The sequence below is a fragment of the Heptranchias perlo genome, chromosome 9 (assembly GCF_035084215.1).
Source record: "Heptranchias perlo isolate sHepPer1 chromosome 9, sHepPer1.hap1, whole genome shotgun sequence".
Taxonomy (NCBI): Eukaryota; Metazoa; Chordata; class Chondrichthyes; order Hexanchiformes; family Hexanchidae; genus Heptranchias; species Heptranchias perlo.
The window spans coordinates 47,359,481-47,372,039 of record NC_090333.1 but is presented as its reverse complement, the minus strand read 5'-3'; the positions used below and the strand labels follow the sequence as shown (position 1 = coordinate 47,372,039).

Sequence of the window (12,559 nt, the reverse complement as noted above, 5' to 3'; positions counted from 1 at the left end):
TCCGATGATGCCTTCAGGACCGAACTGCTTTTTTTACCTAAGGCCTGAGCGACTTCCCCGCCAGGCCAAAACTGTCGGGATCTGCTTCGAGGGCCAGAAGAGGCCCAGTAAGGTACATTTTTAAAATTTATTTAAAATATCCTTGGAGATGCAGGAGTGCACCTCCCAGCCCCACAAGGGAACCTTGGGCCTCCCCTGTGCCGGGCTCCGCTCCACTCCCCTGACTCCAGGGTCAAAATAGTCATGCAAGACCCACCTCTTTGATGTGTGGTAGGAATATAGAGTCAGAGGATAATTCATCTCATATGATTTTATCTGAACAAAAGGGAGAAATTTAGTACACTATATATGCCTTCCCATTTACTAATAGCATCTAATCAGTATAATTGCTAATTCAGCATGTAAATAGATTAGATACATGTAGAAATAGAAGAGATAGTGCATGCTATGTCTAAACCGTCTCACAGCATGCACTACGTCTGTTTCAATCACACACTTCTGCTTTTAAAATGTAATTATACTACTTTATTTTAGAAAATTTTAACACATCAATTGTATTTTGCTAACCTTTCAGCTTTGTTATCTTGCATTCTTTATAATACTATTAGTAAAGCCTGAACATACACACCACCAATCTGCTTATGTCTGTCTGTGCATCAATCTTAATATTACAGAACTGCTTTAAGAAGAATTCTTATGGCCCGATTAGATTCCATTACCACACAAAACTGTAGGATCATGTTAGTTGCAATGTTCTTTTAAATTTTAGCCCACGTTCGCCTAAGTCCATGTCTAAGCCTGGATGGTGAGTGCCAACAGGGCATTATGTTGAGCTTCATCCTATGCTCACTCCACTTGCACTTCCCAGCAGGGCCCATTGAAAAGCAATCACTGGCAAGAATACTGGCTGATGTTTTTTCCTCCAACTAGGCCCAGAAACTCTAAAACCAATTGCAGTGAATCCACTGCCACTCTGGATATCAGGTAACTCAGCACAAGTCCGGAATTAAACCTTGGGCTTTCCTGATCTATAGGGCTGAATGCCACACCAACCAGTGCATTTACCTATTGGGGAAACCCTCAACTGTTAACATTACTTGTTGTTAAACTGTGCTAGAGCATCTAGCACTAAACATCAATGTGCTTGATTTTCTTGTCTTCAGACACCATCACAACAGAGCAATGTCCAAGACAGTGAACTGGAAGATATATCTCCCACCAGTCAATGGAGCTCATATGCATTGGGGAGGAGGGATGTACCACCAGAGAACATCATTAAAAAGGTTAGACCGTGCAAAGGTGGATTACATTTTCTGCTACATTTATGTCATAACTGTACGTTTTGTGATTTCATACTGGTTCCATGAAGTTCTTTTGCATTCCTAGCAATGTATTCAGTTTCACTTTGTCATTATGGGTTAGACTTTCCAAATGGTGAGTTTAACCTTTTGACATGTTCTATGTATATTTTTTTAAAATAAATTGTTGCTATGATTTGTTTTTTAAGGTATGTTTTGTGAACACCATAGGGCCAATTTTAACTCCCGGCGGGAGGGTAAGGCAATCCTACACAGGAGTCTTCATCAGTGGCCCGGCAGACTTTAACTGCCGGGCCTCATTTGAATGCTGCTGGTCAGCTGCTTAGCCATTTCCGGTGGAAAGCGGCAGCTGGCCGGCGGGGGGAGACGAAGATAGGGCAGCCTTCAGGCATCGAGGGAAGGTTGCTAGCAGCAAGATAAGTGCGGGACGGGAGGTGTTGCGAGGGTCTCATAGCTGGGGAGCGGGCAGGGGGAGAGGAGGGGCAGCAGAGGCCTAAATTTCCTTTTGGGTCCTGGAGGAGCACTAAAAAGTTCTTTTTAAACTTACCTTAGCGGGCCTCACTGGTTTCTTGACAGGTTCACTTGGTGAGTGCCCTGCTCAGGAGCCGGTTATAATTCCATTGAGATCCCATGTACATCATGAGATCCCGCTTTCCATTTATTAACGAGGCTTCCGCTGGAGTCCGGTGGGAGCCTCGTCTGCCGCCAAAACCAGTGACGTAAAAATGGGGAATCGACGGGAAATGACTCAATTTCAACTGCTCCCCAGCTCCATTCCCATCTATCAAGAAGAGTTCAAATCGCCCCATATAAATTGAAATTTATGAATTAATATGAATTAATCCTTGGACTACTGACAGATCCAGCAAAATACATTTTTCTGGGCTGAATTTTTTGTTTGTTTTCAGCTTATACATTGTGATGTTGAAACAAACACTAATATTACAGTAATAAAGATACTCAAAGATCATCAATGGATTTGTACTGTAACTTTAATTCTATAGAACTTAAAGTCACACTTAAAATACAACTTTAATTCTGTTCTTCCTGTTGTTGACTGATTTCCTATTCCTTCATTTTCTATTCTGTACTTTAAAAAGAACATTTTTAAGCAAAGTCATAAAAAGAAAGAATCTGCATTTATATACCATCTCTTCACGTCCTCAGGAAGTCAGAAAGTACTTTATAACCAATGAACTACTGTTGAAGCACAGTCAATGTTGTTATGTAGGCAAATGAAGCAGTCAATTATCACACAGCAAAACAAATGAATGAATGACCAGATAATCTGTTTTTTTTTGGTGATGCTTGTTGAGGGATGAATGCTGGCCGTGACACGGAGAACTCCCCAATGTTTCTTCAAATAATGCTATGGAATCTTTTACGCCACTTGAGCAGGCAAATGGATCCTCAGTTTAACATCTCGCCCTAAAGATGGCAACTCAGTACTTCCTCAGTACTGCACTGAAGAGTCAGCCTAGATTATGTGTTCAAGTTTGTACTGGGACTTGAGCCATGATCTTCTGACTCAGAGGTGAAATTGCAATCAACTGTGCTAAGTGAAAAATAAATCTTGATATGTGATGCACCCCCTTCCAAAATGTAGTGTTGTTCATTAGACTCCGAAGGAAAGCAGTGTTAAGCTGTATTCTGGAGTTGTAGTGCATAGAGTGCTTGCCCAGAGAGATACTGATGCATTCTGTAAACTTTTTTATTTGGGGTGGCTGATAGCTTACACCGTGATGATTATGGAAAGCCCTATGAACTCAAGTGATAGAAGCCTGAAAGGAACTGGCCTCCAGTGGGAAATACTGTTAAGCTATTTTAAATACAGAAAAGGCAACTGTATGAAAAGTGTAATTATTTCTTGTGAATTATGTCATTTTTTTTATCTCTGTCTTACACACTTTGCATGTATAGCAAAGTGTGAGGCTTTCAACTGTGATGCTTTGAGGTATGATGAATATGTGCTATGTGCAAGACTTTGTCTCCAAACGGGGAGTCAAGACTAAGTGTCTCTCTTTTTGTGTTTCTGTCTGTGATTTGAGCCACGAGTTTTCTCAGAGCTGCTCCTACTCCACCACCATAAATTAGTCAGAAATGCAGCAAAAACCCTGTTTACATGCATAAACAAAGTTTCCACTGCACTTCAGCGAAGTTACAGCAGCAGAGCAGGAACAGCATAATTACCTCACCCCAGTTTGGTTGGTTATGCATTTCCTTGCTGTTTGATCCTCCTGTGCATTAAGTGGCTGTCGTATTTGCACATATAATAAATGTCACTGCACTTCAAAGTAACTCACTGTATTTGGGACATTTCTGAGATACATGATGCTGTGCTATATAAATGTAAGTTCTTTCGTTGGTAGATTATTTTTTAAAAACTGTTCACCAAAAGATTACACAAAATCAAACATCTAGTTGTAAGGGTGGACACAAGACATTTTGTTGGGAAAACCCTGAAGCGCTTCAGTAAAATACTTGTATTTTTATCGTGTGTAAGGCTGCCCTTGAGCACAGTTCCCTCATGTGTCAAGTCCAGCCTCGACAATAAGTGACCAAAATCACTCTCACGGGCTGCCCCCATCTGTGATTCTCACAATCCTTGTGTATCTGTTTTCTCTCTGTTTCTGCTCTGGGTGTATCTCTACACCTTGTGTAGAGACCGTCTACACCCAGTGGTACACGCTATGTATTTATTGTTCTGTCTCTGTGTGTCTGATTCACACTCTATCTCTATGTATCTCTGTCCCTGTGAGTGTCTGTAATTCCTTCTCTCTGTCTCTGTGTGTCTATATTTTTCTCCATCTATCCAAGGCTGTGATTATCTTTTTCTTTCTGAACCTATTTGTATCTGTAGTTCTCTCGCTAGTCCTGCTGTCTGTCTAAACCTGACAGTTGTTGAATCATAAAATATCTTGGCCTTTTACTGCGAAACTCTCAGAGCCTTTGTATGTAATGCTGTGTCATGCCCTGTTGTTGCTACCCCTGCCTGGGCCACTTCATCTACATCAGGAGTTCTGCTTCTGTCCCCATCACAAGGCAGCTGTTACTAGAACATGCAAATAATGTACTTCTCGTACCCATCCAAAATCCTGCTGATCACAATGCGCCTTTCTGGCAAATACCCTCTCATTCGCTGCATCTTTCTGCACAGTGATCCTAAACTGAACCCGATGGTAACAAGTTGATTGTCCTGCTGAAGTGAAAGGCCCAATTCTGTAACATTAATTTATTATTCAGTCTTGGAAGAACAATTTGGTTTGACTTTTTAAAAATCCCAATTATTATAAATATCATGAGACTTGCTTAAAAATGCATTATATGCAGAAACATTTTATTTGTGAGACCAGGAAAAAGAAGTGGGTGAGAAACCAATTGCACTTTTCCACCATATTCCTCAAAATTATTACATATTTGTCAAAATTTGTGTAGTGTAAGTGGAACCTTATGTTTTTCAATGTGTTGAAAGCTTCATATCCACCAAATTCTTCAAACCTATCACAGGAATGTTTCAGCCAGTGGTAGTTAATGGCTGAGTTACGAAGTTAACTCTGTTATGTCATCAACAGCCATATATGTGTGTGTGTTTTGTGTCAGTGATGATGATATCACAAAAAAATAGAAACAGAATTATATAACAAAAAATTACATGGCTGCCACCAGGGTCTCTAAATGTTCTTCAATTTTACACTAAGATAAGAGCAAAAGAATTTATGAATGAGAAAAGACCATTCAGCTCATCCAACTCACTGTTCTCGATGGAACGATTTCTCTTCATCCTTTTCCTATTATAAACTCTTATCCCTATACTCCGTGCAGAATCAGCCATTGGTCCAATTCCCTTTTTAATGCTTCAACTGAGTCAGTATTAAATGTTATATTATCCAAGAAGATAGATATTGATTTCAAATGCACAGTGAAATAAAGGTAAAGCTTGATTTCCTGGATGTACTTTGCATTTGCGTCCTGCATTAACACACGATTTAGGCCACATTTGGCCCATTTTTCTTCATTTTAATGGCCTGGCATTTCCGCTAACGGTGCAATCGGCAGAATGTGCCCGACACTGCGTTAGTTTTGCCGAGGTGAAGTTACGCCCAAGTATCCGTCCAAACTCATCAGCACAAGCCCGAATATAAAATCTCCCATGTATCAATTGTAATCGATTCGTGACTGGAGCAGAGCACCCTCCAGCATCACAAAGAGGAGTGGGATTGCCAGGAAATTAGCCATTCTTCAAATTTTTTAACTAATTGATGATTTCTGCAGCAGGGCTTCAATTGACTGCTGGTCACTGCTGTCTTCGATTAACTGATTCATGTTTCTGCAGCAGCAGGACCGATCAATTGACTGATTTAATGCACTTGGTCTTACTTTTTAATTGGCTTCAGTTGACTGCTGGTCAGGTGATTAACGATGGATTCATGTGACCACGGCCACCTGTGCGCCCGAGAAAACACCTGTTGAACTAGATTGTGGATATTCAAGCGTAAAATAGTTATAGGCTCAACTCACGTATAAACTTCCGCGATTTTTTGCGTTATTTGATTTGATTCCACACAGATTAAGCTGTTATCTGGGAGGAAATCATGCGGAAACTCAAGGCCATTACGTTTACCTACTGGCACTTTCATTTTGATGAACCTTTATGCCTGTTTTCCTAAATTATTAGTGGCCAAAAATTTATGGCCCTTCTAATGACTCCCAACGTAGGTCCAGTGGGAATGCAGCAGAAAATATGAAATAGGCCAAGACACGGATATCAGATCCTGGCCTTCACCACCAGTATCCGGAGGGTCTCGTTTGGGACAGAATTCCATCCACTCCAAACAAGGTTACCTGTGTAAGTGGGGGCATGGCCAGGGAAGGGGATTCCCAGGCTTCCATGGCCTCAGCCTGGTGGCTGAGTGGAAGGCTGGTATGCCGATTGAGAAGATACAGATTGCTGCCTGACAGAAGTGGGGTCTAGCAAGTGATCCAGGCCTGGGATGTGACCTGGACACTTGAAGAACATTTGTTCCCAGTTGATTTTATTGCCCCTCTAAAAAGGCAGTTCTGCAGAATGTTTGGAGGGGGCGGGGTGTGGAGAAGGCTCCAGCATCCCTCTCTGCCCTGAGAGGCCAGGCCTCCCCATCTGGCAGGTGCACAAGATGCACCTCTCATGGCATGGTTGCCTGCTGACCATATTTAAATCAGGGAACTTCCCCTGACCCCATATACTCCAGCAGGGTCATCATCAGAGGTTCCCAACAGGCACATCCTGCCAGTTACACCAAGATGTCAGGCCCTTGGTTTTTTGGCCATCTTTTGCCCCGACACAGTTACAAATTGTTCTTTATTCCCTATCTGACAGCTCCACTCCCTGACCTATGTCCCAGACTACCCATGAGCAACACCACAGCAGATCTATTAGAGTATATTAAAAGTAGTCCACTATAACTTATATGGTTGATAGTGAGGAGGAAAGCAGTAGACTGCAGGAAGATATCAATGGACTGGTCAGGTGGGCAGAAAAGTGGCAAATGGAATTCAATCCAGAGAAGTGTGAGGTATTGCATTTGGGGAGATCAAACAAAGCAAGGGAATAATAAATGGGAGGATACTGAGAGGTGTAGAGGAACAGAGGGACCTTGGAGTGCATGTCCACAGATCCCTGAAGGTAGCAGGACAGGTAGATAAGGTGATTAAGAAGGCATACGGGATACTTTCCTTTATTAGCCGAGGCATAGAATATAAGAGCAGGGAGGTTTTGCTAGACCTGTATAAAACACTAGTTAGGCCACAGCTTGAGTACTGCGTACAGTTCTGATCACCATATTACAGGAAAGATGTGATTGCATTGGAGAGGTTACAGAGAAGATTTACGAGGATGTTGCCAGGACTGGAGAATTTTAGCTATGAGGAAAGATTGGATAGGCTGGGTTTGTTTTCTTTGGAACAGAGGAGGCTGAGGGGTGATTTAATTGAAGTATACAAAATTATGAGGGGCCTAGATAGAGTGGACAGGAAGGACCCATTCCTGTAGCAGAGAGGTCAATAACCAGGGGGCATGGATTTAAAGTAATTGTTAGAAGGATTAGAGGGGAGCTGAGGAAAAAATTTTCAACCAGAGGGCGGGGGGTTCTGGAACTCACTACCTGAAAGGGTGGTAGAAACCCTCATCACATTTAAAAAGTACTTGGATGTGCACTTGAAGTGCCGTAACCTACAAAGCTACAGACCAAGAGCTGGAAAGTGGGATTAGACTGGATAGCTCTTTTTCAACCGGCACAGACACGATCGGCCTAATGGCTTCCTTCTGTGCCATAAATTTTCCAAGTTCTATGTTTCTATAACCTCGTTCTCGCCTGGAAAGTTCCCATATATGGGCACCATTGTTCTCCTGTTTTTAAACCAATTAAATATTTAGCAACAAACTTTAGTTCCTATTCTGTCATTACTGAAATGGAGTCTTTATCAAAAGCTAAATTGAAGCCCATGGAATTAAAGGGGCAGTGACTGCGTGGATAGGAAATTGGCTAAGGGACAGATAGCAGAGAGTAGTGGTGAACGGTTGATTTTCAGACTTGAGTCAAGTGTACAGTGGTGTCCCCCAGGGGTGGTTGTTGGGGCCACTGCTCTTTTTGATATATATTAATGACCTGGACTTGGGTATACGGAGCATAATTTCAAAGTTTGCAGATGACATGAAGCTCGGAAATGTAGTAAAAGGTGAGGAGGATAGTAACAGACTTCAGGAGGACATAGACAGACTGGTGAAATGGGCAGACACATGGCAGTTGAAATTTGATGCAGAGAAGTGTGAAATGATTCATTTTGGTAGGAAGAACAAGGAGAGGCAATATAAACTAAATGGTACAATTTTAAAGGGGGTGCAGGGGTCTTTGAAGGTGGCAGGACATGTTGAGAAGGCTGTTAAAAAGGCACAGGGGATCCTTGGCTTTATAAAGAGAGGCATAGAGTACAAAAACAAGGAAGTTATGCTAAACCTTTATAAAACACTGGTTATGCCCCAGCTTGAGTATTGTGGCCAATTCTGGGCACCACGCTTCAGGAAGGATGTCAAGGCCTTAGGGAGGGTGCAGAGGAGATTTACTAGAATGGCACCAGATATGAAAGATCTCAGTTACGTGAAGAGACTAGAGAAACTGGGGTTGTTCTCCTCAGAGCAGAGAAGGTTAAAGGGAGATTTGATACAGGAGAAACTTTTTCCAGTGGCAGAAGGGTCAGTAACCAGAGGACACAGATTTAAGGTAATTGGCAAAATAACCAGAGGCGATATGATGAAAAAAAATTTTATGCAGTGAGTTGTTATGATCTGGAATGGTGGAAGCTGATTCAATAATAATTTTCAAAAAAGAATTGGATAAATACTTGAAGGGGAAAAATTTGCAGGCCCACAAGGAAAGCACAAAGGAGTGGGCCTAATTGGATAACTCATTCAAAGAGCTGGCATAGGAACGATGGGCCGAATGGCCTCCTTCTGTGCAGTATCGTTCTATGATTCTATGATTCATGAAAGTTTAAGTATTTATCAACTGGCTACCACGTTAGTAATTCACTGAATAACATCAGCAAGCTAATTAAACATGGCCTGCATGCATGCTGCTGCTTCTAACAAGTTATGCTTTTCCAAGAGTTCATCCCCTTGATCTCTCAAAATCATTTCAAATATTTTCCATACAACTGATATTTTCTTCAAAACCTATGGAAATTAAGACAATCTCTTAACTAAACAGTTCACATTTTGCAGTGAGGTGTCATAAGAACTTATAAATACAGTTACACTTTAATAAGTGACTTAATCACCAAATGCTGGTGTCATCATCACTTAGGTCTCCTGCGTCCTTTTTTTTCTTTTATCTGTCTGTGTAAGTTGTAATGATTGTCCTTTACAGCTTCCTGAATCTTTGCCTAATGGGCTGAATTACCCACAGGCAGGTAGCCATCCTCACCAAGGGCAGAGTGCGTTAGGGTCTTCGCCACAAAGTCTACAGCATCGATCCAGGGAACAGCAATTTGAAGGAGCTGTGTCGAAGGTGACTCTCCAGCAGTATCAAAAGCCTCTGCAGATTGCCATTTCATCCTCACAGAACCTTCCCAACCCTCGAGCAACTCAACCCAGCAGATGTCTAACAAGTGTTAAAGCACAAAAGAGCACAGAGAGCTACCAGGAACAGGTAATATAGGTACCTTATATAGATATCAGTGCTATGAAGAGGTTAGTCAACTATGTAATTAGTAGATAAAGTTCTTGATAGCTCAGTAGATAAATCCACTGTATAGAATGGTATTGAGATATACAGACTATCAGGGTACCAAGTTCAATTCTTAATCTGTGCTGAGTTTGCCAGGGTGGCAACTGGGCACTATAATAAAAATGAACCACGTTTCCTGCTGTTGATTGCTGGTTAGTTACCCCAGCTGGAAAGTATACTCATGTCAGGCAAGGACAGTACCAGGCTTGGCTGCATTGATGATCAGTATCTAGGCTCACACAGGATGAATGCCCACTTATGCACGGTACCAGAGGACTACCAATACCTGTGAAACCATTCTCTAGCATGAATCCTACGCTTATGGTAGAGCAATACCCGAGGCACACGAATGAAGATAAGTACAATACAAATAACATAAAGTAAGAATTTAATCATTCTTGGAATATGAAGTTGATTTAGGTGAGACAGAGGGAGATTGTTATTGGCAGGATGTAGAATGAGGTGATGTTTCACAATCTCACAAATACTCTGGCAGATAATTGGCAAGACAGTTGGGTGACATTCAACTGTATATCATTTTCATATTCGTCTGACCTATTAGGAACAAAAATATTGGGGCAGATTTTGACGATTAAGCGGCCGACCAGCAGAGTGTGCCGACCGGCTGTCCAAGTTAACGGGGTGGTAAATCTAACTTCGTTTTGAGGGCGTTACTGCCTCGATAATGCCAATTTTGACAGGTTAAAATCGACCCCATTATTTTCATTCTTAAAAATCCCATTAGTGGGAATTACGGTTAAAACCCAATCTGAAGTTTCGTCCTTCCCTCTAGAACTTCCTTCCTAAACTCTGTACAGACCCAGCCCACTTCAGAAAAGGCTGACAAAAATAATGGGCTGGAAATTGCTGGAGCGGGGCATCTCACAGCAAACACCGTTAGTTAGACTTTTTCCTGTACCCTTCAGCTCAAAATTTTTTTCCGCCCTAATTTGCTGGAAGTGTGAGCTGATAATGGCATGGCGAGGGCAATGGGGCATCTGGGACCTGAGTGAATGGCGAGGACCAACAGTGTACCTCCTTAAGCAATGAGATTTAAGGACTGTGAAATAAATGCAGGAACGACTGAGAAGGGGGTGAATTAGAGTGAGTGAATTCAAGTCAAATCAGGTACAGAAAGAGAAATAAAGGGAGGGAAAGAAAGATTGGATTGAGAGAAAAAAGAGATAGAAAGGAAAAGAGAGAAAAAAAAATAAAAATTTAAAGTTTGACATTTTTAAAATCTCCAACGACAATTCACTACCTGAAGGAATGAGACTCCACAGTTTAATTTGTTCCCGTTCTGTCCCAGAGAGGTTGATTGGCAGTCATTAACAGTTATCACATCATTAAAAGGGTATTTGCTTTATTAATTATTAGACTGAACTTTCTGTGGTGAGTTTAGTGGGCAATTAATGTGCAAATCCAGCAAAGGTACAGTAGCATAGTGGTTATGTTACTGGACTAGTAATCCAGAGTCATGAGTTCAAATCCTGCCACGGCAGCTGGGGAATTTAAATTCAATTAATTTAATAAAATCTGGAATTAAAAAGAACTAGTATCAGTGATGGTGACCATGAAACTACCGGATTGTCGTAAAACCCATCTGGTTCACTAATATCCTTTAGGGAAAGGAAACCTGCCGTCCTTAACACTGGCCGATATGTGACTCCAGACCCACAGCAATGTGGTTGATTCTTAATTGCCCTCTGAAATGGCTTAGCAAGCCACTCAGTTGTAAAATCTCGCTTAAAAAAAAGTCATAATAAGAATAAAACCGGACGGACCACCCAGCATCGGACCATTAGGCACTGGACACGACAAAGGCAAACCAAGCCCAGTCGACCCTCACTAACATCTGGGGACTTGTGCCAAAATTGGGAGAGTTTCCCACAGATGAGTCAAGCAACAGCCTGACATAGCCATATTCACAGAATCATACCTTTCAGCCACATCCCAAACTCTTCCATCGCCATCCCTGGGTATGTCCTGTCCCACCGGCAGGACAGACCCACCAGAGGTCTGTCAGGAGGGAGTCCTCAACTTTGACTCCGGACCCCGTGAAATCTCATGGCATCAGGTCAAACATGGGCAAGGAAACCTCCTGCGGATTACCACCTACCGCCCTCCCTCAGCTGATGAATCAGTCCTCCTCCATGTTGAGCACCACTTGGAGGAAGCACTGAGGGTAGCAAGGGCACAGAATGTACTCTGGGTGGGGGACTTCAACGTCCATCACCAAGAGTGGCTCGGTAGCACCACTACTGACCGAGCTGGCCGAGTCCTGAAGGACATAGCTGCCAGACTGGGCCTGCAGCAGGTGATGAGCGAACCAACACGAGGGAAAAACCTACTTGACCTCGTCGTCACCAATCCACCTGTCGCAGATGCATCTGTCCATGACAGTATTGGTAGGAGTGACCACCGCACCGCACTCATGGAGATGAAGTCCCGTCTTTGCACTGAAGATACCATCCAACGTGTTGTGTGGCACTATCAGCGTGCCAAATGGGATAGATTCAGAACCGATCCAGCAGCTCAAAACTGGGCATCCATGAGATGCTGTGGGCCATCAGCAGCAGCAGAATTGTATTCCAGCACAATCTGTAACCTCATGGCCTGGCATATTCCTCACTCTACCATTACCAACAAGCCAGGGGATCAACCCTGGTTCAATGAGGAGTGTAGAAGAGCATACCAGGAGCAGCACCAGGCATACCGAAAAATGAGGTGTCAACCTGGTGAAGCTACAACTCAGGACTACATGCATGCTAAACAGTGGAAGCAACATGCTATCGACAGAGCTAAGCAATTCCCCAACCAACGGATCAGATCAAAGCTCTGCAGTCCTGCCACATCCAGTCGTGAATGGTGGTGGACAATTAAACAACTAACGGGAGGAGGAGCCTCTGTAAACATCCCCATCCTCAATGATGGCAGAGTCCAGCACGTGAGTGCAACAGACAAGGCTGAAGCGTTTGC

The 12,559-nt window shown here is 42.7% G+C and overlaps 1 protein-coding gene across 2 annotated transcripts in view; it reads left to right on the top strand.

The window, feature by feature from the left end:
• lrrc7 (leucine rich repeat containing 7) overlaps window positions 1–12,559 on the top strand; it is a 231,913-nt gene that overhangs the window by 171,739 nt on the left and 47,615 nt on the right. Inside the window, exons 19-20 of one of the 2 annotated variants that reach the window (XM_067989712.1) lie at window positions 1,164–1,283; window positions 9,260–9,502. In XM_067989712.1, the coding sequence (XP_067845813.1) occupies window positions 1,164–1,283; window positions 9,260–9,502 (363 nt within the window). Of the gene's footprint in view, window positions 1–1,163; window positions 1,284–9,220; window positions 9,503–12,559 lie in introns of both variants that reach the window. The other variant, XM_067989711.1, reaches the window with a different exon arrangement.